Source organism: Salvelinus fontinalis, chromosome 31 (assembly GCF_029448725.1).
Source record: "Salvelinus fontinalis isolate EN_2023a chromosome 31, ASM2944872v1, whole genome shotgun sequence".
In the NCBI taxonomy this organism is placed as follows: domain Eukaryota; kingdom Metazoa; phylum Chordata; class Actinopteri; order Salmoniformes; family Salmonidae; genus Salvelinus; species Salvelinus fontinalis.
This window is the reverse complement of record NC_074695.1, coordinates 43853779-43880310: the sequence shown is the minus strand read 5'-3', so window position 1 is coordinate 43880310 and position 26532 is coordinate 43853779. Positions and strand designations below refer to the sequence as shown.

General features: G+C 44.1%; 1 protein-coding gene and 1 pseudogene across 2 annotated transcripts; one reads left to right on the top strand and one right to left on the bottom strand.

The window, feature by feature from the left end:
- Positions 1-26: 26 nt before the first annotated feature.
- Positions 27-16070, bottom strand: LOC129829324 (uncharacterized; annotated as a pseudogene).
- On the top strand, positions 15869-26247 carry mybl2a (v-myb avian myeloblastosis viral oncogene homolog-like 2a). Of its 2 annotated transcripts, none has more exons than XM_055892826.1 (8): positions 15869-16347; positions 17860-17965; positions 18172-18243; positions 18400-18492; positions 18610-18830; positions 22013-22133; positions 22375-22428; positions 22643-26247. In XM_055892826.1, exons 1-8 carry the CDS (start codon positions 16328-16330, stop codon positions 24536-24538), a joined length of 2583 nt encoding a protein of 860 aa, XP_055748801.1. In that variant the 5' UTR covers positions 15869-16327; the 3' UTR covers positions 24539-26247. The 2 variants fall into 2 exon arrangements, with proteins under 2 accessions (XP_055748801.1, XP_055748803.1); XM_055892828.1 differs by having other exon boundaries at positions 15869-17381.
- Positions 26248-26532: the final 285 nt, after the last annotated feature.

The window sequence follows — 26532 nt, the reverse complement described above, 5'->3', positions numbered from 1 at the left end:
TATGAAGAAATAATTACTATATACTCTTTATTTCTCGAAGCATTTTATTTTCTTCAAGCAAAACATACAAAGGTAGCACTAAAAAGGGCTTTATGCAAATGTGTTATTTCCAATATCAACAGATTTCAGATCAACTAAATGTGTTCCTGAAACTGAAAACAGTTTCTAAATCAATTAAAAACAAGACAAAAAGGCAAGACGGGGATCGGTTACTGACAGTACATGCTGAACAGCTCATCACATTTATTTCACGCTGCTCAGAGGACATGCGTGTTTTCTTTCCTGTTTTGGGATGTATTGTGCGTGTGTTTGACAAAAAACATCTGAATGTGTTGCTGTTTGTGTGTAAAGTGGGTGTCCATCCCATTTTTTTTGGTGAGCGCGCTGGCTGAGGAGAAAGCCGATGAGCAGCGGGACCACAAAGATGGCCGGGAAGATGCCCAGTGCCACACCAGATGGCAGAGGGCGAGGAAGGAATGCCCTGTGCACACTGAATGTAGTGGTCAGCATATAGTAGCTGCAGAAACACAGAGACAGCAAATATCATCATAAATATTACAATATCAATGACAATCCCGTTTTAATGTTTACTATAGAATATGGCATATAAATAGTATACTAACTATGAACATTTCTTACGTCTTACTCCACTTGATATGAAAATATTCCACTAGCGTATTCGACCTTCAGTTGATGTATTACAGAGTACAGCCTGGTAACTAAGTGCGCTCGTAAAATAAAATAAAGGACAGGTACAAAGCAAGCAGAGGGATGAATGTATGAGATATTAATGAGGACAAGGACGATGTATCTGCATTTTATAAGTTGAATACGTTGGATGAATATCCAATTCAAATGTGGGAAATTAGGAAAGATCCTCCCTCAGGATGCAGGCTATATGACTCACAGTGCATGGGGGCCTCTAGTCTACAGTGCTGTGTCAACAAATTCCTATCGACCATTATTGATTGGTGATAAAGTATGAATTCAATTGAGTTGCTATAGAATGTGTACATATATTCCTGGTCCGGGCTGTGTTGGGGTTTGGTTTATTTTGCTGCTGGCTCAGCAGAGAGGTCCAGTTCTGGGCTGGGAGACACACTTGGCCTCCTGGCCCGACTGATGGTACTGGTTGTTATGCATGCCGTTCGCCTGCTCCACAAGCTCATTCCCGTTCCAGCTGCAATGGAACAGGGCGGGTTTGATGTTGGCTCAGGATCAAAACGGAGTGCCATGCTTGTTCTAATGGTCTTTGTGTGTGTGCCAAGTAGTTTTATCAAGGGTCTGTCTGAAATCCACTTCACACAGAGATGACAGGTTTTCTTACACTGAACGATGTACAGTGAGTGTATTTTGAGGTCAGAGAAAAGGGTTGCCAGGGTTACTCACAGCTCCATGGAGGGTATCCAGGGGGTATCGTGGTAGACCAGCAGGGGGCAGAAGTAGTCTGTGATGCTGTAGTAGTAGATATGCAGGTCACTGGAGGCAGAGCAAGGCCGGATCAGGTGCAGAGGGTCATACATACTTCTTAGTGGAGGAGGGGAAGGTGGTGGAAGAGGAGGATAATGGATGAAATACTAGTGGTTATAACTGCACATGACATGACAAAAATATATATTTACGGCAATAACCTTCTTATAACTCTGTAATACCTTTCTTTGTGGAAGCCTTATGTTCCGCGAATGAAAAAGTTAAAAACCCCAAGCATTTTTTTTTTGTATATTGCATTTCTATCAAGCGTGACAGTCTAGAATCTAGTTCCATCAGTGCTCTGTAACAACCTCACTGCACAAGCTACTTGAGGAAGACATAAGAAAAGTTGTGCTAAAGCTGCTCTTGAGTGAACGTGCCGTTCGTGCAAGTGGTTATGTTCCTGTGGCAAAAAAAAACTAAAACGACAGAAAGAACCAATAAGTTTGAACGCTTAGCTCTTACAGTAGTATTGTTCAGAAACGTTTTGAATGTTTTGAAAATAAGAAATACAGAATGAGGATTTATCCCTCACCTCAAAATTCCGGTATGCTTTCCAGGAGGGCATCCAGTGAGAATGTGAGCTTTCTAAAACGGGAAAAAGTGAATACAATAGTATGTAACTCCACACTGGAGGGCGATAGCCTTTTCTGTATACACCGTGGGGACAAGCTTCTCCACCATCATAGTAGACCTGATGGGAAGAGACGTGTCCTCCAAAGACCTCAACCCCCCTGTCAGAAACCCAGCCCTCTAACAGTCACGATAATGTGTATGAGTTAACCGTGGGGACAAGCTAACACGTCCCCACGTGTAATTGTAACAAAATACAGGAACTCAAGTCCTTTTGTTCATCTGACCTAAAATTAATCACAATTAAATGCAGACCGTATTATCTCCCAAGAGAACTCTCCTCGGTTATTGTCACAGCTGTGTATATCCCCCCCCCCCCCCCCCCCCCCCCGCAAGCGGATACCAAGACGGCCATCAAGGAACTTCTTTATGCAAACGACTTTATGCAAACTGGAAACCATATATCCTGAGGCTGCATTTATTGTAGTTGGGGATTTTAACAAAGCTAATTTGAGTAACAAGCTCGAACATTGCTACTCTAACTTCCACGATGCCCCTGCCCTCCTTTTGGCAAATCTGACCATGACTCCATCTTGTTGCTCCCTTCCTATAGGCAGAAACTAAAACAGGAGGCGCCCGTGCTTAGGTCTATCCAACGCTGGTCTGACCAATCGGATCCCACGCTTCAAGATTGCTTCGATCACGTGGACTGGGATATGTTCCGGGTAGCCTCAGAGAACAACATTGACGCATACACTGACTCGGTGAGCGAGTTTATAAGCAAGTGTATAGGAGATGTTGTACCCACTGTGACTATTAAAACCTTCCCTAACCAGAAACCGTAGATTGATGGCAGCATTCGCGCAAAACTGAAAGCACGTACCACTGCATTTAATCATGGCAAGAAAACTGGGAATATGGCCGAATACAAACAGTGTAGTTATTCCCTCTGTAAGGCAATCAAACAAGCAAGTGTCAGTACAGAGACAAAGCGGAGTCGCAATTCAACTGCTCAAACACGAGATGTATGTGGCAGGATCTACAGACAATCACGGATTACAAAAAGAAAACCAGTCCCGTCGCGGACTTCGACGTCTTGCTTCCAGATAAATTAAACAACTTCTTTGCGTGCTTTGAGGACAATACAGTGCCACCAAAGCAGCTCGCTACCAAAGACTGTGGGCTCTCCTTCTCCATGGCCGATGTGAGTAAAACATTTAAACGTGTTAACCCTCGCAAGGCTGCCGGCCCAGACGGCATACCTAGCCGCGTCCTCAGAGCATGCGCAGACCAGCTGGCTGGTGTGTTTACGGACATATTCAATCAATCCCTATCCCAGTCTGCTGTCCCCACATGCTTCAAGATGGCCACTATTGTTCCTGTTCCCAAGAAAGCCAAGGTAACTGAATGACTATCTAAATGACTATCGTCCCATAGAACTCACTTCTGTCATCATGAAGTGCTTTGAGAAACTAGTCAAGGACCATGTCGTCACCCTAACTTTTTATAGTCCCGTACCCCTTCAAACATTCAACCTCCAGCTGCATACCCCCTCTAGCACCAGGGTCAGCGCACTCTCAAATGTTGTTTTTTGCCATCATTGTAAGCCTGCCACACACACACTAGACGATACATTTATTAAACATAAGAATGAGTGTGAGTTTTTGTCTCAACCCGGTTGGTGGGAAGTGAATGCTGTTCATTGACTACAGCTCAGCATTCAACACCATAGTACCCTCCAAACTCATCATTAAGCTTGAGTTCCTAGGTCTTGACCCCGCCCTGTGCAACTGGGTCCTGGACTTCCTGACGGGCCGCCCCCAGGTGGGGAAGGTAGGAAACAACATCTCCACTCCGCTGATCATCAACACTGGGGCCCCACAAGGGTGCGTTCTCAGCCCCCTCCTGTGCTCCCTGTTTACCCACGACTGCGTGGCCATGCACGCCTCCAACTCAATCATCAAGTTTGCAGACGACACAACAGTGGTAGGCCTGATTACCAACAACGACGAGACAGCCTACAGGGAGGAGGTGAGGGCCCTCGGAGTGTGGTGTCAGGAAAATAACCTCTCACTCAATGTCAGCAAAACAAAAGAGATGATAGTGGACTTCAGGAAACAGCAGAAAACAACCCCCCCTATCCATATCGATGGGACAGCAGTGGAGAAGGTGGAACATTTTAAGTTCCTCTGTGTACATATCACCAACAAACTGAAATGGTCCACGCACACAGACAGTGTGGTGAAGAAGGCGCCTCTTCAACCTCAGGAGGCTGAAAAAATGTGGCTCACTAATTTTTACAGGTGCACAATTGAGAGCATCCTGTCGGGCTGTATCACTGCCTGGTACGGCAACCGCACCGCCCACAACCACAGGGCTCTCCAGAGGGTGGTGCGGTCTGCACAACGCATCACCGGGGGAAAACTACCTGCCCTCCAGGATGCCTACAACACCCGATGTCACAGGTAGGCAAAAAAGATCATCAAGGACAATAACCTCCCGAGCCACTGCCTGTTCACCCCGCTTCCATCCAGAAGGCGAGGTCAGTACAGGTGCATCAAAGCTGGGACAGAGAGATTGAAAAACAACTTCTATCTCAAAGCCATCAGATTGTTAAACAGCCATCTCAGAGAGGCAGCTGTCTACCTTCAGACTTGCTATCACTGACCACTTTAATAAATGGAACACTAGTCACTTTAATAATGCCACTTCAAGAATGTTTACATATCTCGCATTACTTATCTCATATGTATATACTGTATACTGTATCCTACACTATCTTTTCTATACTATCTATTGCATCTCAGCCGCTCTGTCACTGCTCATCTGTCACGCCCTGACCATAGATTGCTTTGTATGTTTCTATGTTTTGTTTGGTCAGGGTGTGATATGGGTGGGCATTCTATGTTGTATGTCTAGGTTGTCTATTTCTGTGTTTGGCCTGGTGTGGTTCCCAATCAGAGGCAGCTGTCTATGGTTGTCTCTGATTGTGAGCTATACTTAGGTAGCCTATTTTCCATTGTGTGTTGTGGGTGCTTGTTTTCTGTTTAGTGTATGTTCACCTGGCAGAACTGTTCGTTTATCGTTTTTGTTGTTTTGTTATTACTCATTAAAAGTAATTATGAGTACTTATCACGCTGCACCTTGGTCTTCTCCTTCTCCTCGATACGACGATCGTTACATCATCCATATATCTTATATTTATATATTCTTATCCCATTCCTTTACTAGATGGTGTGTATTAGGTTTTGTTGTGGAATTTGTTAGATATTACCAGTTCGATAATGCTGCACGTTATGAATCTTCACAGGGGGAAGAATGTGCAGAGAGGTGGACGTTGCTGGCCATGCCGATGTAGGAAAACTCCCCTGCAAACATGCTGTGGAACTGCTCCACCTGGTGCGGGAAGAGAAGCATGGCTATATCTCAAATGACACCTTATTCTCTGTTTACTGTTGGGGAATGGGATGTCATTATAAGATTTTAGACTTAGAGAATGTGATGCGTCACCTTCACTTACTGGACAGGACTGGACAGGTGGTGTGGTACGTGTTAGCCTTATGGTCAAAGTCCACCCCTCTGAGCAGCAGGTCCTCCCGGGCTTGGATCAGCATCAGTTTCTCCTTGGACGTGTCAATGACAGACGCAAACTGAAACAGGCAGGCAGACACAAGACAGTACAAAACATTATAATACAGGACAGCTCTGTTACTGACAGTACATTTATTTACCCAGTCAGGTCCCTAGACATCATTCTGTATAATAATAAATGTGTAACATACAGGTCTACAGTGTATATTTATGACAACACTGGCCAGGGCTGAGGACATCTCATTATCACTTAAGGGATTTCAGGACTGGCAGTTGAAGCAGTTGCAATTGAGCTGCACAATATGAAAACAGTTGCACAATATTTCTGGGGGCGGCAGCTTGCCTAACGGTTAGAAAAGCAGGCCAGCAACCAGAGGGTTACAAGTTCAAATCTCAGATGGGTAAATCCTCCTAGATAACATTACTTGCCATTGTGCCCTTGAGCAAGGCACTGAATCCCCTTCAATTGCTCCACCTGCACTGTGGCTGACCCATTGCTTCCAGCCCCTTGGTGTGTGTGTGTGTGTGTGTGTCTTGGGGGGGTTGGGTTGAGAGCAGAAATACACATTTCCATACTCTGCAAGCTTGGAGAAACAGGAAAAAGTCTTCTCACACTTCCAGTCAGATGCAAATGTATTTGAATTATAGCCGAGCTTTCTGAGTCTTTTCCTGTTTCTCCAGTTTTGCCTTTTGCCTCAGGCACCTTCACAAATCAGCTTTGGGGGTGCAGTAGATTCTGCTTTTTACATACTCTGCAAGTAAAAAAAAAAGTTAATCTTATTATAATATGAAAATGACATGTTAATGACATACTGTATGTTTAGTATGTAAACTCATCAAAAAAAGAAACGTCCTCTCACTGTCAACTGCGTTTATTTTCTGCAACCTTAACATGTGTACATATTTGTATGAACATAACAAGATTCAACAACTGAGACATAAACTGAACAAGTTCCACAGACATGTGACTAACATAACTTGTCTGGTGAGGACCTGCCTTACAACAGGCCAATAAGACGTCAGTCCAGCCTCTCTCAGCCTCAGAGCACTGATGGAGGGATTGTGTGTTCCTGGTGTAACTCGGGCAGTTGTTGTTGCCATCCTGTACCTGTCCCGCAGGTGTGATGTTCGGATTTACCGATCCTGTGCAGGTGTTGTTACACGTGGTCTGCCACTGCGAGGACGATCAGCTGTCCGTCCTATCTCCCTGTAGCGCTGTCTTAGGCCTCTCACATTGCAATTTATTGCACTGGCCACATCTGCAGTCCTCACACTTCCTTGCAGCATGCCTAAGGCACGTTCACGCAGATGAGCAGGGGCCCTGGGCATCTTTCTTTTGGTGTTTTTCCGAGTCAGTAAAAAGGCCTCTTTAGTGTCCTAAGTTTTCATAACTGTGGCCTTAATTGCCTACCGTCTGTAAGCTGTTAGTGTCTTCCGTTCCACTACCGTTTCACAGGTGCATGTTCATTAATTGTTTATGGTTCATTGAACAAGCATGGGAAACAGTTTTTAAACCCTTTACAATGAAGATATGTGAAGTTATTTGGATTTTTACGAATTATCTTTGAATGACAGGGTCCTGAAAAAGGGCTGTTTCTTTTTTTACTGAGTTTATATATGCATATACATCCTGAATGCTTCCCCTTACTGTATTTGCCTCCAGGCCAGCCCTGCCATAATACAGCACCCCATCGCTGGCGAGAACAGCTATCACACCATTGTCGTCTAACCATACACAAGATATTAGTTTAGCATAATTTACAACACACAAACACACACATGTGATTCACACAGTGGGGACATTGTTTGAGTCTAATTTATGACACATGAACACTCACAGACACACGCATAGTTGTCAAGTAGAGATGACCTGTTGCTTGCCACCTGCACAATTGTGACATTAGGTGGGAGGGTGGCATTCTCTTCTTCCATCACGTACACTGGGACAATCACAACACCTGAAAACCAAAATCGGCATTAAGTTATGTCAGAACTGTGAGACGAAAGGATATTCTTTGGTCACCCGCTGTTACTCTTTAAATAGACTAATATCACGAAGAGAATCCAGCATCCGGTTGAGCCGCCTCATGCATGGGGACCCTTTAGTTGCTGATTGTGTAGTACCATGGTTGGGTGAGTAGAGCAGCATGTGTGGAGGACAGATTAGGTGGCCTCTCGTGCCTGCTAGCTAGATCACATGGATGCTGGACGCAGGGTCTCGCGTGGGTTGCTCATCTTTCCGCAGCGAGTGACTTGCGGAAATGTTCCAGGAACAAAACTGCATGCCTGTGACTGTTTGGTGACTTCAGGCAGGACCATGGTCAATCTCTCACCTTCGGCTGTTCATTATGATAGCCACAATGCTTGACACAGTGGGCAGGTTGAATAACCCTCTGATAAATTCCTGTGAAATGAGAGTGAGAGTTGGCTATAGGGTGCTGATTAGCTTTTTAAAGCTTAGACCTGAGGACCTATGTACAATGACCTTGAATGCTTTTGCAAAAGTTTGATTGCTACTGTTAACTTCAAAGAAGAACTTTGAGGTGACATTGACTGACAGAATATCAAAGCTCATCGTTGCCTTGGGGGCCATGTGGAACTGCTGGTCCTCAAGAGCATGGTTCCCAAACTCGGTCCTGGGGTCCGCCCTGGGTGCACGTTTTGGTTTATGCAGGACCGAGTTTGGAAAACCCTGCTCAAGAGGACTCCCCAGATTGTACAGCAGAACACAAGAGCTCACTTCCTGTTGACAAAAAAAAACTATGCACAACACATCACATCACATCACATCACATCACATAGCCATTTCCAGCAGTCTGGAAACATCTAGGAACAGCAACGGCTCAGCTGCGAAGTGGTAGGCCACACAAGCTCACAGAACGGGACCACAGAGTTCTGAAGAGCGTAAAAATCGCCTGTCCTCGGTTGCAACACTCACTACCGAGTTCCAAACTGCCTCTGGAAGCAACGTCAGCACAATAACTGTTCGTCAGGAGCGTCATGAAATGGGTTTCCATGGCCGGGCAGCCGCACAGAAGCCTAAGATTACCATGCGCAAATCCAAGCGCCGGCTGGAGTGGTGTAAAGCTCGCCGCCATTGGACACTGGAGCAGTGGAAATGCGTTCTCTGGAGTGATGAATCAAGCTTCACCATCTGGCAGTCTGACGGACTAATCTGGGTTTGGCGGATGCCAGGAGAACACTACCTGTCCGAATGCATAGTGCCAGCTGTAATATTTGGTGGAGGAGGAATAATGGTCTGGGGCTATTTTTCAGGTTTCAGGCTAGGCCCCTTAGTTCCAGTGAAGGGAAATCTTAACACTACAGCATACAATGAAATTCTAGACGTTTCTGTGCTTCCAACTTTGTGGCAACAGTTTGGGGAAGGCCCATTCTTGCCCCCATGCACAAAGCCAGGTCCATACAGAAATTGTTTGTCAAGATCAGTGTGGAAGAACTTGACTAGCCTGCACAGAGCCCTGACCTCAACCCCATCAAACACCTTTGGGATGAATTGGAACGCTGACTGCGAGCCAGGCCTAATCACCCAACATCAGTGCCCGACCTCACTAATGCTCTTGTGGCAGAAGGGAAGCAAGTCCCCGAAGCAATGTTCCAACGTCTATTGGAAAGCCTTCCCAGAAGAGTGGAGGCTGTTATAGCAGCAAAGGGTGGACCAACTTCATATTAATGCCCATGATTTTGGAATGATATGTTCAACGAGCATTTGGTCATCTAGTGTATGTGTTTGATGAGAGCAAAGATTTAGCTGTGTAGTTTAACATGTCTGTCTTTGCTAAAGCAGCACTGTGGATATAGTAGACACAGTGGATTTTACTCCTGAAACAAGAGATATGTGATGATCACTGCTGGACAATGGCTTTGGTGAGCAGAAAGTAAATGATAGGAAGGCATTAGGAAAACATAGCAATTTATTTGCTTCATTAAAAAAACGACAACTTGGTTTTTGAGTTGCATGAACATGGTTATATGCTCCAAATCTTGAGCAGGAGTCCATGTCCCTTCACTTTTTATTTTTATTTTATTTAACCTTTATTTAACTAGTGTCACAGGCTATTAACTACTTGTCACAAGCCGGCTCATAGCCTGTGACAAAAATGAGGGGACACGAACAACAGGTATAGGCCAATTTAAAAGTGTTCTTTATTATTAAACAAACTATTAACTTAAACCAAGAAAAAGGAATGAGGTGTGGATGTATCATAATGTAAGGTGTATGTAAAGTACATGGGTGCATGAATATGTGTGTGTGAACATGACTGAGTGAAAACTATGCAAAACTAAAAAGGAACAAACAAATCATGAGCAGAGAGAGAGAGCAAGAGCAAGAGAGACAGAGGTGATTAGTAAGCAGTTTTATACCCTGAGCCCAGGTGGCTCCAATCACTTAACAACCCTCCTCTGCCTGCAGGAGGAACCGCCCCCTGCACTGCAGAGGAGGAGCCGTGACACCCCCCTCCTTAAAATGAGGGTCCCACCCTCAACCCAACTTCCTCCAACATATTCAAAATAATTCAAATTTCCCAAAAAACAAATAAACAACAAAAATACCAATCCCGGCTCCTAGCAGTAGCCCCGTGTCCCCCAGCTGACTGTCCGCCCCTCAAACTCAGCAGCCCTGGTACCTGGGGAGCAATTTAAGAGAAAAGAGGCGCAGACAGCCCGTAGGGGTCAGCAGAGAAAAGATACAAGCTAGGTTAAAGGAGCACGGGACAGAGCATCAGCAATGATATTATCCTTACCACTAATGTGCCTAATATCAAGGTTGAATGGTTGCAAGTACAAAGCCCAACGCATTAGGCGCTGGTTGGGGTTTTGCAGGGACCTCAGAAAAACAAGTGGGTTGTGGTCAGTGAACACAGTTAAAGGGGTCAAACCAGAACCAACATAGACCTCGAAGTGCTGTAAAGCCCAAATGAGACCTAAAGCCTCCTTTTCAATTACAGAATAGTTTTTCTGATACTTATTAAATTTTCGGGAGAAGAAACTGACTGGACACTCAACCTTGTCGTCATTCTCCTGGAGAAGCACAGCCCCAGCACCGATTTGACTGGAGTCTACCTGCAATTTGAAAGGTTTCCCAAAATTTGGTGCTGCCAACACAGGTGCCAAACACAAAAGAGTCTTAACTGCATCAAATGCCTCTTGACACTGGGTGGACCAGATAAATTCAGCCTTGGCCTTCAACAGATTGGTCAGTGGGGACACTACTACCGAAAAGTTTTTACAAAAAGCACGGTAGTACCCCGCCATTCCCAGGAAGCGCATCAGTTCTTTCTTTGTAGAGGGCTGTGGGAACTGCTTCACAGCCTGAACCTTGGCTTCTACGGGACAGACAAATCCCTGACCAACAACCTTGCCTAGGTATGTGACTGTAGCTTTGGCAAACTCACATTTTGCCAAATCAATACCATTGTCCAACATAGACTGCATCTCTGTTTCCAGTTTCAGTCTCTTCTCCTCAGATACACAATAAAATCTCTGTTTGATAGGCTTAGCATCTCCGATGTCTATATCATGCTCAATTAAGTGGGTTTGCGATGGAGTGTCAGAAATCAAAACAGGGTAGTTTCTAATAAGAGCTACCAATTCATCACGTTTCTCAGAGTCTAAATGATCTACCAAAACCCCAAGGTTTTGCAAAGTCTGGGAGTTTTTCAACCGACCTTGCAAGACCTGGTTTGGCTTACTTGTACACTGACACGTATGACAAGTTTTAATAAACTGAGATACAACCCGCTTTAAACGTGGCCAGAAAAAATAACGAAGTATACGATCATACGTTTTACGAACACCCATATGACCTGCCACATCACCATGTGAAGTTTGCAACACTTTATTTCGCAAAGTAGTAGGTACAACTATTTGAAAGACTGGTTCTCCTAGACCCTGATCATAGTGTGGAACCCATTTCCTGACCAACAGCCCATCAAGAAGAAAATAACACTGAGCACTATTCCTCACCACTGAATCAGGAACCACTTTATCAAACAGATCAGCCAAATTAGTATCGGCTTTTTGCTCAGCCATCAATGAATCTCTAGAACTAGTCAACTGTTCTGTCTGGAGTTTGACTAGCAACTCAAGACTTTCTGGCTTACTCTCAATCTCCTTACGAGAGGCTGCGCGGGTAACCGCACAAACTGGAAATACCTCAGGAGACACACAGTTCTGATCCGGAGATTCCCTTGCAGGGGACACTGATGGTTGCTTCTTACAGATGTTTAATTTGCCATCTGCCCACACCTTACTACCTGCCAAGTCATTCCCCAAAATCATGTGCACTCCCTCTACTGGCAACTGAGGTCTAACCCCAACATCTACATCACCCTCTACCAGACCACATTTTAGGGTAACTTCATGTAAAGGACAAGAGAATGGAACTAAACCCATACCACATACCATTACACAACGGCCAGTATCAGACTCTTTAGAGAACGGCAAAACAGATTCCAGAATAAAAGAATCTAAAGCTCCAGTGTCTCTTAGGATCTTGATTTTAACATTCTGGTTGCCATCTACCAGGGACACTACACCATCTGAAATAAAGGCTGAAAAATCACAGCGGGAAAACGGAGAATCAAACTCAACTAGTGGCTGAAACAGCTCACCCTGGTGGTCAGAGGCTGTAACAGGACTTGCCATCACAGCAAGTTTAACTTGAACTGACTGTTTTGATTTAAGCAGAGGACAATTTTTCTTCCAATGTCCTTCAACTAAGCAGTAGCGACAGGTATTAGCATTAACCGGTGCTTTAAGTCCTCCAGACCCAAACTTCTGCCGAGGCCTTTTGAAAAAATCTCCAAAAAAAGGTGACCTCCTATTCCTAGGAGTAAAGTTATTTTTATGGTACATGTCACTGTTTGACTCAAAATGGCTTTTATGTGTTAGCCTGTACTCATCTGCAAGGATGGCTGCATCACTTGGAGACTTAACTTTACGTTCATTCATGTATGTAGCAACCTGGTCAGAAACAGAATTTTTGAACTGTTCTAACACAATCAAATTAGACAGACCCTCAAAAGTACTAACTTCAGAAGCTGTACACCAACGATTAAATGCAGAAGTCAAATCACAAACAAACTCAGAATAGGTTTGTGAATCTAACTTTTTCCTGTAACGAAAACGTTGACGATATGCCTCTGGCACAAGCTCGTAGACCTTCAGAACTGCTGATTTAACTTTAGCATAAACTTTACTGTCAGCTACACTCAGTGCTGCAAAAGCCTCACGTGCTTTACCTGTAAGTACACATTGCAACAACATAGTCATGTCCAAATCTGACCAAGCTCTAGCTTCCGCAATACGCTCAAATAAAGTAAAGTATGTGTCTGGATCTGACTCATCAAATTTAGGCAACAAACGAAGATTCTGTGAAACATCAAACTGTGGTAGTCTTTCCGGTCTATTAGCATTTCTCAATCGCTCTATCTCTAATTGCATTTGCAACAGTTCCCTCTGCTGCTCAAAAGTTAATGAAGGGCTAGACTGAAAACTTGCACCCTCACTACTAGCAGACTGACCGCCAAAAACACCCATTTCCCTAAGACCCTGCTTTAAGCTAGTTTTAACAGTCTCTTTAATTTTTTTATCAACAATCTCAATCTGATAATGTTCAGCAATTTCAATTAACTGCTCCTTAGTACACAACTCTAAGGCTACCTCTGAAGGAGCTTGAACAAAACTACACAAAATGGAAGACATTTTCCTCAACCAATACAACTATTACAAATGCTCAAAAAAACACAACTCACCTGCTGTCAATCTGGGTTCAAGGACAGGAGCCACACCCCACTATCCTCCAAAAACTACTAACTAACTGGCCCTGGTCTTCGTGCAGTCACATGTGGTGGGGTTTTATGCACACAAAACCAGTGGAGTGGAAAAGACAACCAGAAACTGGCGGCCCTCCCATAACCACGGAGGTGCTCCCGAGCCGATGTAGGGGAAAAGGGAAAGGGATGCTCTACCCACGTTCACTGCCACCTAAAACAAAAACACCACAAGCCTCCTATGGACACTTGCTGATATGCCTGAACAGGAGAGGACTCCCACCTGAACAAAACCCAGAAAAACACAGAGTGAATTGCTTAGCTACCAAGCTAACTGAACCAAAAGAACACATGGCTCTCAACTCTCTCTTAAACAAAAATTGGCCCAACCAAAACATCCACTCAAACAAAAAAACATTTGGCAAACTAAACTAAACTAACCCAAATTAACTACTATCCCGGACGAGCCCGCACTTGTCACAAGCCGGCTCATAGCCTGTGACAAAAATGAGGGGACACGAACAACAGGTATAGGCCAATTTAAAAGTGTTATTTATTATTAAACAAACTATTAACTTAAACTAAGAAACAGGAATGAGGTGTGGATGTATCATAATGTAAGGTGTATGTAAAGTGCATGGGTGCATGAATATGTGTGTGTGAACATGACTGAGTGAAAACTATGCAAAACTAAAAAGGAACAAACAAATCATGAGCAGAGAGAGAGAGAGAGCAAGGTGATTAGTAAGCAGTTTTATACCCTGAGCCCAGGTGGCTCCAATCACTTAACGACCCTCCTCTGCCTGCAGGAGGAACCGCCCCCTGCACTGCAGAGGAGGAGCCGTGACACTAGGCAAATCAGTTAAGAACAAATTCTTATTTACAGTGACACTTAGAGAGTGTAAGTACAACTTCCGGTCAATCACAATTGCAAAGTTGTCCAACAAAAGCTGCAGAACTTACTGAAGTTCCTACAAACATGAGAATTGGTTATGAATTTCAATACACATTAATACGGCATGACAATGTCATTAATAGGCATCTGGAGTACAGTCAAATACAAGTTATATATTTCATATCAATCCCACTTGTCATTATTCTTCAAAGGATGTGCTAGCCTACATTTCATTTGTTGGAGGTAGCTAAAGATGCTATTGGAAAGTGGGAGTGGAATCTTGCTGTATAATCCTGACTTGAACAAATTATAGAGATGAATTACAGATTTTGGGTTGAGGGGAATTCTGCATACTTTATGTAAATCTGTGTACTCACAACATCGGTTTTGTCTAGGTGGTATATATTATGTGACTTTTTATCAGCAGGTTAGGAGAACTTATGCAGCAGGTTAAGATAATTAACGTGGCAGGGTAGGAGAATTAGGTTAAGGTTAGGAAAGGGTTGGCTAATATGCTGCTACGAAAAGTCACTTCCGGTCATAGCTGTGCTTCATCTAGTAAAACTCACATCAGCCCCTTCGTAGTGCAATGGTTGATTCCTCAAAGAATGTCCTGGTAATGAGGATCCACTTCCTGTCATTAGAAATAATCAAATGAGGCAGAAACATTCTCAAGAGAGAGCCACTGCAAGAGTGGTATAAGTTGCTAAATGTTTCACCCCACGTACAAGTGTCACAGTGGTTATTTATTTAACTAGGCAAGTCAGTTGAGAACACATTCTTATTTACAATGATACCCCAGCCAATGCTAGGCCAATTGTGCACTGCCCAATCACAGCCAGATGTGATTCAGTCTGGATTTGAACCAGGTACTGCAGTGATGCCTCGTGCACAGAGATGCAGTGCCTTAGACCGCTGCGCCACTCAGAAGCCATCACCACCTCTGGTTGTTTCTCCTCATTATACAAGAATGTCTGATGAGAACCATTGTTTTGTATTTATTTAATTTTTTTATGGATAGGGGCAAGCTCACCATGTTCAAAACTGAAAGAGATAGTTTATTCAAATTACAAAATGACACATTGGTTTCCTTACCTGCAAGCAGTCTATGTACAAGACATGACAGTAATCCACGCTTTGGTTTAGTTGCCTTGGCAGTGGCTGACACTGTTTCCAAATCAAAATGTTTTAGCATTTGTGGCACAAATCCCATTCAAGTCACACAACAATATTAGCGTTTTTTTGCACATCATGTTACATTTGTTATAAGTGACTTTGGCCAGCTTCACAATCAATTTGAGATACTTCGGGTGATTTGGACATGATGCGCGAAAAATGCTAATATTGTTCCCACGACTTGAATGGAATTTGTGCCACAAATTCTAAAATGTTAGCATTTGGAAACGGTGCCAGGGAAACTAAACTAAAGCATGGATTGGTGTCATACCTTGTCCATAGACTGCTTACAGGGTAAGGAAACCAATATACCATTTTGTAATTTGGGTGAACTACCCCTTTAAGCATGTTTAATAATGATCTCTTACCTAGCTTGATGAGTGTCTGGTGACCTTTTTGCTGTTCTAAAAAGAGCTAGTTAAAAGGGCCTGTGTCATGTTAAAACTGCGTAGAAATTCAGGAAATTAGCTGTAGGTGTGGGAAAAAATGTGCGCCTCTGCTTTTCGGTATTATATAACGTTACGAGTCCAACAAATGCGTTGTTTCCGGAGAGCGTTGATGGTCTTGAACATACCCTTCCTCCTTACCCCTGTTCCCGGGAAAAAAAATCTGCTACTAAAAAACCCTAGGCGCGAGATAGAAATTGAAACGCATGAGTCTGGTTGATTCGTTTTCTACAGTTTAGCTACTTTACTTGCAAAAGTATTGTAACTTAAAGTTGTTTGTTACGGTTAGAGTTCCGTGTCGGTTGAACAGACGGTACTGTGAGGCAAGGCCGCGACAGTTGGGTTTTGGGAGGTTTGCTGGACCCTCCTAGAAGCTGGGGGAAATGTCCGGTTGGTCGCGCGGGTAAGCCAATGCAATGGGTTATACGGTTTATCTTATTCAGTAGTGAAAAGGAGCCACGTGCATCAACTTATTCCACGAGAACCTGGAACTGTGACTGTAGCACAGAGAGCGAAAATGCCGTGTTAAATTGTGACGTTATACTTCAAGTGGTCTTCGTGTTCATTTTGGTTGTGATCCGGAAGCTAGCTCGCTAGCTAACTGTTCAGTAACAGTTCATTGCCCGTTTAGAAGCCGTTGTTGTTATCGTGGCCAGCAGTCGGCTAGTAGTTGTTTGCTAGCAGACTGGACACGGTAGCTAACGTTACCGGCATCTTCACCACCAGTTTCAGTCAAGAATACGTTTTTTTCTGTCATGTAAGAATGCAACAATTTGCTAATCACAGTTTTAGTTATCCACTTTTAGGTAGCACGGTGCATATTGTGGCATTGATTGGTTAATATATTACTAAATGTATTTGTCTAAATTAAAGGTTGTATCGCTCGCAGCAGTAACATGTAGTTTATTGATTCGCTAGCTAACTAACGTTACATTGTTTCCAAGACTGGTGGAGTGGGCCTCATGAATTTGTTACATTCATTGTATGTGAAAACCAACTTGTTACAATGTTGCGCAGTTTGAAGCACATGTATTGGAATTGTATATTTCACGCTGCCACTTTTTGTTGCAATCCACAGACCCGCATGATGTACTAGGGCTGCAGTACTGTAGTTTGTTCGACTTTTTTTGTTTGTCGAAATAGCTTTGTTAAAGGGTGCACTTTTAACGATAGGGCCCGGCTTACTTTTCACTTTTTGCCGAAGGACTTGGAGCATTGTAATAAGTAGGACAATTTATGTCATAATCAGCTGGCCTGCATTTGTTGGCGGAAAACCAGGCGTTACAACCATGTGTGGTGATAATTTTGTCCCGACCGACTGAGAGAGACCACAAGTGGAAGGCTCGTTTCGTTGACAGGCTCAGGCTGAATTTCGGCGCTGTACCAACCGTCATTGGGTACAGCACCGTATGGGACATCACCACGTGTAAGAGACAGGTAATATTAGCGTTCTAAATGGCCAAACTGGCTTATCAACCTTGTGGTAGAGAGGATACTGTCATAATAAGTCAAGACTTCTCTAACAACTCAAGTGAACAGTGCTCACATGTAATAGGTTCAGGTCAATAAAGCAGCTGGTATGAGTAGACTAAGTGATGGCAGCTGTGTAGGAACTTTGTAATTGAGGGGGCACATCTATGCCTCACACAGACATCAAATTCCATAAAATCCAGGTGTTCCAGGATTTTATGTCTGCCTCTGTTCTCTTCTTGGCCGCGTTCCCCTGCTCAGCCGTTCTAAAGCATCAACTAATGGTTGCTTGCCACGTTATCGACTGCTGTCAGGCACCAGATTGCTATAACATAGATAAGTAAAAAACCTACCTATCCAGGTGTTGTAAGATCTGGCATGCGTCAGCAACGCCTGGGCAGAGGAACGCGCCCCTTCTCATAGTTTTCTACCTGTTTATTTGCAGCATGCAGAGTGAAGATGGAGATGAAATGCTGTGTGTTGACACAGACTCTGATGTGGCGGAACAGCGAGAGAGTTATAAAGTTAAAGTGAAATGGACGCATGAGGAGGTGAGTGATTGATCTGGACTGAACTCTGAGCCTTGTGTCATAACTCTAAGATGGCCTTTTTTACTTGTATACTGTCCTCTGTAACCTTAACACTAACCAGAAGCTCTCAGCCCTGACCTAAAAGTGCTATGAAGGAAGAAGAGAACAATTGCTGCTCTAAGTAGTGTAGTGGTATGTTCTCTAAGTTGTTTCTCTTGTACTTGCAGGATGAGAATCTAAAGATCCTGGTGCACAACTTTGGAAATAGTGACTGGACAACTATCGCCAGCTTCCTACCAGTGAGTGTTGGGGACAGATTTGGGGATAGATATAGCACAGGCTATATGGCAGAATTGTAGAAGAGAATTCTAGTCCTATTTTTTTCTATTAGGATTGATACTATTAATAAGAGCCTGCTTATCTGTGAAAACCTTACAAAAGTAGATTTCTTATAGGGACGCACAGAGTATCAATGTATGCACCGCTATATGAAGGCTCTAGATCCAGATTTAATCAAGGGGACTTGGACCAAGGAGGAGGACGACAAGGTGAGCAATGAAAAACATATTCCATTATACAGACATATATAGATATATTATTTATCCTTCCCTTTCTAAGGACAATAATCTCTCATCCCCTTCTCTCATCATTGTTCCTCTCTGTAGGTCATTGAGCTGGTGAGTAAATATGGGACCAAGCAGTGGGCGATGGTGGCCAGGCACCTGAAGGGTCGCCAGGGGAAGCAGTGCAGGGAGCGATGGCACAACCACCTCAACCCGGACGTGAAGAAGTCCTCGTGGACCCCAGAGGAGGACCTGATCATCTACAAAGCCCACTGTGTCCTTGGGAACCGCTGGGCGGAGATTGCCAAGCTTCTACCTGGAAGGTAACTGACCACAGCAAAGGTTCCACATGAACTTTTTTTCTCACTGGCCTGGCCTGACCAGTTGACCCAGAATATCCTGTCCCAAACAAAATGTATACTGGCCTCGACCTGGGGTAGTTTAAATACATTAGAGTTATGCAGGGCCCAAAGGTTAGCGTGCTGTCTCTCTGTTATTCAACTACAAATAGGCAACATTTTAATATGATATGTATTAAAAGCTGCGTAATATAAATTGTTAATGCAAATCATTGCTTTATTCTTTGAAGCTGAGATCTACTGTGCCATCGGAAAGTATTCAGACCCTTTGACTTTTTCCACATTTTGTTACGTTACAGACTTATTCTAAAATGGATTAAATAACTACAAATCCTCAGCAATCTACACAGAATTTCCCATAATGACAAAGCAAACTTTTTTGGGACATTTTTGCCAATGTATTAAAATTTAAAAACAGAACTTGTTTAAATAAGTATTCAGACCCTTTGCTATGAGACTCGAAATTGAGCTCAGGTGGATGCTGTTTCCGGTGATCATCCTTGAGATGTTTCTACAACTTATTTTGAGTCCACCTGTGGTAAATTCAATTGATTGGACATGATTTGGAAAGGCACATACCTGTCTATATCAGGTCCCACAGTTGACAGTGCATGTCAGAGCAAAAACCAAGCCACGAGGTCGAAGGAATTATCCGTAGAACTCCGAGACAGGATTGTGTCGAGGCACAGATCTGGGGAAAGGTACCAAAAAATGTCTGCAGCATTGAAGGTCCCCAAGAACGCAGTGGCCTCCATCATTCTTAAATGGAAGAAGTTTGGAACCACCAACTCATCCTAGAGCTGGCCACCTGGCCAAACTGACCAATCGGGGGAGATGACCAAGAACCAGATGGTCTCTCTAACAGAGCTCCAGAGTTCCTTTGTGGAGACGAGAGAACCTTCCAGAAGGACAACCGTCTCTGCAGCACTCCACCAATCAGGCCTTTATAGTAGAGTGGCCAGGCAGAAGCCACTCCTCAGTAAAAGGCACATGACAGCTCGCTTGGAGTTTGCCAAAAGGCACCTAAAGGACTCTGACCATGAAAATCAAGATTCTCTGGCCTGATGAAACCAAGATTGAACTCTTTGGCCTGAATGCCAAGCCCCACGTCTGGAGGAAACCTGGCACCATCTCTACGGTGAAGCATGGTGATGGCAGCATAATGCTTTTGGGATGTTTTTCAGTGGCATGGACTGGAAGACTAGTCAGTATTGAGGCAAAGATGAACAGAGCAAAGTACAGAGAGATCCTTGATGAAAACCTGTTCCAGAGCGCTCAGTACCTCGGACTGGGACGAAGATTCACCTTCTAACAGGACAACGACCCTAAGCACACAGTCAAGACAACGCAGGAGTGGCTTCTGGGACAAGTCTCTGAATGTCTTTGAGTGGCCCAGCCAGAGTCCGGACTTGAACCCGATCAAACATTTCTGGAGAGACATGAAAATAGCTGTGCAGCAACGCTCCCCATCCAACCTGACAGAGCTTGAGAGGATCTGCAGAGAAGAATGGGAGAAACCCCCCAAATACAGATGTGCCAGGCTTGTAGCATCATACGCAAGAAGACTTGATGCTGTAATCGCTGCCAAAGGTGCTTCAAAAAAGTACTGAGTAAATGGTCTGAATACTTATGTAAATATGATATTATTATTATTTTTAAATAAATTAGCAAAACATTTTTTTTTTGCTTTGTCATTATGGGATATTGTGTGTAGATTGAGGGGGGGAATCAATTTTAGACCTAATACTTTCCCGAAGGCACTGTACATTGGACGCCTTTCCTTCCAGTTCTCTGCTGCCTGCGACTGGAACGAATTGCTAAAATCTCTGAAGTTGGAGACTTTTATCTCCCTCAACAACTTTAAAAATCTGCTATCCGAGCAGCTAACCGATCGCTGCAGCTGTACATAGTCCATCTGTAAACTACCCACCCAATTTACCTACCTCACCCCCCATACTGCTTTTATTTATTTACTTTTCTGCTCTTTTGCACACCAGTATCTCTTCTTGCACATGATCATCTGATGATTTATCACTCCAGTGTTAATCTGCTAAATTGTAATTACTCGATTTATTGCCTACCTCATGCCTTTTGCACACATTGTATATAGATTCTCTTTTTTTTTCTACCATGTTATTGACTTGTTTATTGTTTACTCCATGTGTAACTCTGTGTTGTTGTCTGTTCACACTGCTATGCTTTATCTTGGACAGGTCGCAGTTGCAAATGAGAACTTGTTCTCAACTAGCCTACCTGGTTAAATAAAGGTGAAATTAAAAAATTAAAAAAAATAAAACATTAGGGTAAAAGTGCCACTGTCTTCCTATGTTTGTAAACAATATAAGTATAAACAAACACTGCATAGCCTCAAAATATGTTTAAAACTATAATTTTGATATCATGGATGGTCAGTCCTTGCATCCATACCTCTGTCTTGAGTGGTTACATTTCTCCAGGCTCATCCCTCTGCTTTTTACCAACTTAGAGGCGGGGTGTCCGCTTTGTCATTGTTTCAATTAAGGATTCTCGCTTTAAGAAGCCGTTGCCCCTTTAAGAACTGTTTTTTGCTCTGCACAGCTAGCGTTTGAACACATCAACTCACTTCGCTAGAAAATAACCCGAAAGTTGTTTCTGAATGTAAGTCACTCTTATTATTATTATAACCCAAATCTACCAACATGTAGTTAATAATTTTAGCTAAGTCTAGTAACATTTAACTAGTTATTCGTGCTCTAATTTCAAGAAGTTGTTGTGGCTCTTGGTGGTGCTCGGATGAACGGCTAATCATATTGCTCCAATCGTGCCGTGCTGAATGCGATGTGGCCATACTAGTTTTCAATGGAAGACCACAGCAGCGCACGAAAATCTCGAACTGAAACACGCTGAAAAGTTTTGGGCCTGATTGAGCCAGTGACTGTGAGAGATCTACTGGCCCAGACGTGTTTTTACTCGTCTGGGTGACATTGTTAATCATAATTTATGTGGAACCCTGCCAAATGCTATGAAACACAGGTCGCATTCAGATCCTAACAGGATTTGATTATTCAAACAGTGACATCTCCAATTTACTAGTCAATTTCAATAGAAAGTCATAGTGTAGTTTTTGCTCTCCAGGAATGACACACCGCTTTTCTACCTCTTCATAGGACGGACAATGCTGTGAAAAACCACTGGAACTCAACCATCAAACGTAAAGCCGAGATGGGAGCATATGTTATGGATGATGACGGGAGTCCGCCACCACCCACTTCTTTGGAGCAGGGCGAGGTCGGCCCTTTGTATTCTTCACATACTAACAAGCACTATGTTTCACCTAACCCACCACCTACTAATCTGTTACAGGGCGAGGTCCGCCCTTTGTATTCCTCAAATACAAACAGTCACCCTGTCACTTCCAACACTTTTAGCTAATTTAATTTACTTGATCAACAACAAAAGAGGTAGTTGCTGTTAGTGTAAACAAGGTAAATTGCGGTTGTTTGCTAACTTAGGTTATCTTGGCTTACAGGTAGATTTTCGTTGTGACGTTGTTTTGGACACGGAGCCTGAACCTCCAGAGGTGGTAAGAATGCCATAACCTCTCTATTTGCGCATACTCACCTATGTCTGTGTGAGACCAAACAGCAGTGAGGTGTAATGTGTTCTGTTATCCTCCAATCAGGCATAATGTATTACTGTCACTAACCAGATGAAGCCTGTTGAGTGTTTTTTTCTCTCCCCACAGTATAATCTTGAAACGTTCAACCCTTTTCACCCATTCTCTTTGTTCTCTATAGATGAGGCAATATAGAGAGGCTATATCCCCCATGCAAAAAATTAGGCCAAAAAAGGACTCCCACCCAGTCAGGTCAAAGACGGTGATGTTCCCGGCTGTCTTAGCCAAGAGGGACTCCAACAGCCCCTACTCTAGCTCCGGTCCTAGCAGCGTCCCCACTCTCCACCAGTCTCGCCAGAAGAGCATCACAGAGGCCGTGTTGCGGATGATAGCGGAGGACATGCTGCCCCTCAGCTTCGTGGAGGGCTCAGGCTTCAGGAGCTTCATGTCTGTGATCGGCCCCCAATATCAGAGGCTGTCCCAGCGTGCCGTGGGCCTCCGGTTGTATGACGACGTGGAGAAGGCAATCAAGCCCCATCTGATCCGCGACCTAAAGACCTGCTTGGCTGCCAGCGCGGGCGATGCCGTTGTCCACGCCACCCTGGACCTCTGGGCCAGCCCCTACGCCGACCCTGTTGTCGCCGTGCAACTGCATTTCCTGGATGACGACTGGCACATCCACCGGCCCACCGTGGCCTTCCGCCACATCGGCCACAAGAACATGAACGTGGCCATGGCCCGGGAGCTGGAAGCCGTGCTGCTGAGCTACGGCCTGTTCCCCAACAACCTGGGTTACATCATCACCAACGAGGCCAAGCACACCATCGCTGCCTACGACCTCTTCTGCGACTATAGGATCATGTGCTCGTCTCAGAGGGGCGACCCGGACGAGGAGGAGATGCTAGCCTTCCTGGGCGACCAGATGCCCACGGAGGACTTCTCAGAGATCCAGTTTGGCACGCGCTTGGGCTGCGTCGCCAACATGCTGCAGCTGGTGATCAAAGAGGCTCTGAAGAACTCTCGCGTGGTGGAGAACCTGCTGTCCCAGGTGCACAACGTGGTGGCCTTCTTCCGCCGCAGTGCCTACTGGAATGAGGTGCTCCTGAAGGAGTGTGGCCTGTCACTGGCCCCCTCACCCGGCAGCTGCCGCTGGAATTCCACCTTTGTGTCGATGCGGCGGATGGTACAGGAGGCGGTGTGGGGCTCAGTCATGACCCTGCTTGCCCAGGCCCGCATTGAGGCCAAGGACTCGTCCAGCTCCCCGCCCATGGTGAGGGCCAAGCGGGAGCAGGTGGTGGACATCATCGGCCTGCTGGAGCCGTTTGAGGAGGCCATCCAGGTGCTTCAGAGCGATGCCGTCACCTTCTCCCTCATCATCCCCTCCCTGATCGGCCTGGACAAGACCCTGGAGACCCGCTCCACCAATTACAGCCACTTCTCGAAGGGGCTCCGCTCCGGCCTGCACACACACTTCCAGCCCCTCATCCTGCAGAGGGACCTGATCCTGGTCACGGTGCTGGACCCCCGCATTAAGCTCCAGCCCTTCGATGACACGAAGCAGGAGGGGGACACCGCCTCCCTGGCCGCCCCCTCCAAGTTCCAGGTCCAAATGCTGGTCAAGTCGTTGGTCAGTGACATGGATTCCTGGAACCCGGTGAAGCAGGAGGAGAGTGAAGAGATCCAGGAGAACTCTGAGGCCTCCAGCTCTAACAGTGGCAGCGGCAACCTCAAGCGCAAGTCCATCTTCAGTTTCCTCCAGTCTGCGGCCAAGAGCACGAAGCTGTCTGAGCTGGACCAGTACTTGTCAGAGCCTGTGCTGGATGGGGACAGCTCCACCCAGGTTTTCTGGAGAGACGCCTCACGGTTTCCCCAGCTGCAGAGGGCGGCCAGGAAGCTGCTGGCTGTGCCTGCCACATCAGGCGGGTTTGACCGACTCTTCCCCATGGCGTCTTGCATCGTCAGGGCCAAGAGGAGCCGGCTGCCCCCTCACACCACCGAGAGGCTGCTGATCTACAGGGAGTTCCTGAGGGGGAAAGACGGGAGGGCCAATTCCAATGGCGCCACTAAACCGTCATAGACATGCTGAACACAGTGCCTGCTACTGCCCTACATATCTCATTATCAGTTCTGTGTGTGCAGGGTTCTCTTACCCTAATCTGTTACTCGATTGTCATCCAAGTTTACATGATTGAACAATGAGCCGGGACAAAAACCTGCATACCAAGGATTGAGCTTTGAGGGCTGAGTGATGTCATGTCAACAAATGTAACACAACAGAAATAATACCTCTAAATAATATTTTTGTAATTATGAAGTTAATACATTTTAGTTATCATGTAAAAAAAAATTGGAAAGAACATGCTTCTATGAGTGTATCCTGGAAACTTCTTTACTTTTTGTGTTTGGAGTTTGAATCTGCAAACAGATATCAGAAATGTAATTTTCTACATAAGCATTTTTTTTTCATTACCTGCTGTAGTTTTTTCTTTAAAGGGGCAATCAGCAGTTGCTACAGCCATTTTTGGACTTATCATTAATTTATATGTACCCATTGATTCATGAAGAATATAACTTATAAATGCCTCATGAGCTTAACTCAACTGCCATACCCTATCAGAACCCAAAATATAAGTTTGTTTTACTCTAAAACTATAATTTTGATATCATGGATGGTCAGTCCTTGCATCCAATGGCTCTGTCTATGAATTTGAGAGTAGTTACTTTTCTCTAGCCCCATCCCTCAGTTTTTTACTGAAACAGGGATGGGGAGGAAGCTTTGTTATTGTTTCTACTGCCGATTGCTGCTTTAAGGATCAAGTAGCATACAGGGAACCTGTGTTATACAGTGACAATTGAGGTCATTGAATGGTGAGTGTTTTTTCTGATTTGTTTGCTCATACACAACTTTCAATCAATGGACATTGTTTGCATATAATTACTGTAAACAGGTCTTCATCTTGTTGACATTTCACCAATAGAAAGTGCACTTTTCTCTCTACCTCTTCATATCTCTACAACTTTGAGGCTTCAGTTGCTTTTCACTGTGGACTCTTGTTTGGGGACTAATCGCATAGCAAGTAGTGTTGGAATAGTAGATTGATATACTGCTTTTCTTTTGAAGCTGCACAAATGTTCATTTGAATCGGCTTGGAATGAGTGATCATTTCTAAGTGTACTTATTTAAATAAAACAATTCCTTAAGAAATTCATTTGAATGTGCAGTACAGAATTTGAATGTACAGATAGCTTGTAGGGGCAGTTTTTGTTAACTAATGATGAATAATGACAGAGTAAGATGCCTTTATACTGTATGCAACTGGGTCGAGCAGTTAAGTGTTTTCCTTGCCCAAGCCTATAGTATTGGCAGTATTTTTCCTCCCTGAGATTGTCTGGAAATGTCACTTTTACATTCTTTATTCTTATTAATTTTGTGAATAAATAATTTTCTCATTTTCTAAGACTAAAATGTATCAGGATATCCAAACAACTGTAATTTCTCCATGTATTTATTCTATTCGCTTGGAACTAACAATGCCTTGAATGTATGCAATTTTCTCCGATCATGTAATTTGATGGATTTTTTTTATATATATTTTTTTTAAATTGGTCTTATTTTGGGGGAGATTAGTGTTAAACAAATGCAACCCCCTCAGTATTTCATGAACTACTGGTAATGCTTTCTGAACCTTCATATAGTACTGTGTCCAATTGCCCTTTCTCTCACGAAACAACTATCTTTAGTTGGGCTGAAATGTATGGAAAATAAAGACATTCAATTTTATTGTAGTTTTTTTCAGTTTCAGGTTCTCATTTTTGTTTTGTCTGCACAATAATTATGTACAAATGCCTACTGAAGAATACACATCTAAAGGTTGTATTCACATAGTAGAGTACGCTATTATTGACAGCAGGTTACTATAAACCTCGAGAGGGCAGTCAATCGCGCGCGCTCTGAACGTTCCTGGGGGTAGTAGCCAGAGAGGAAGAGGCGAAGCGAGAGGTTTCACTCGGCAAAATCTGTCCAAAATTAGCCATTGCGTTTATATGGCCTTATTTAGTATTATGTTTTTG

Excerpts from the sequence above, each read along its gene's own strand:
- mybl2a (XM_055892826.1), top strand. The coding sequence starts at position 16,328 with ATGTCCGGTTGGTCGCGCGG. Across the intron at positions 16,348-17,859 it reads ATGTCCGGTTGGTCGCGCGG|CATGCAGAGTGAAGATGGAG; the intron begins GTAAGCCAATGC and ends GTTTATTTGCAG. Across the intron at positions 18,831-22,012 it reads GCCAAGCTTCTACCTGGAAG|GACGGACAATGCTGTGAAAA; the intron begins GTAACTGACCAC and ends ACCTCTTCATAG.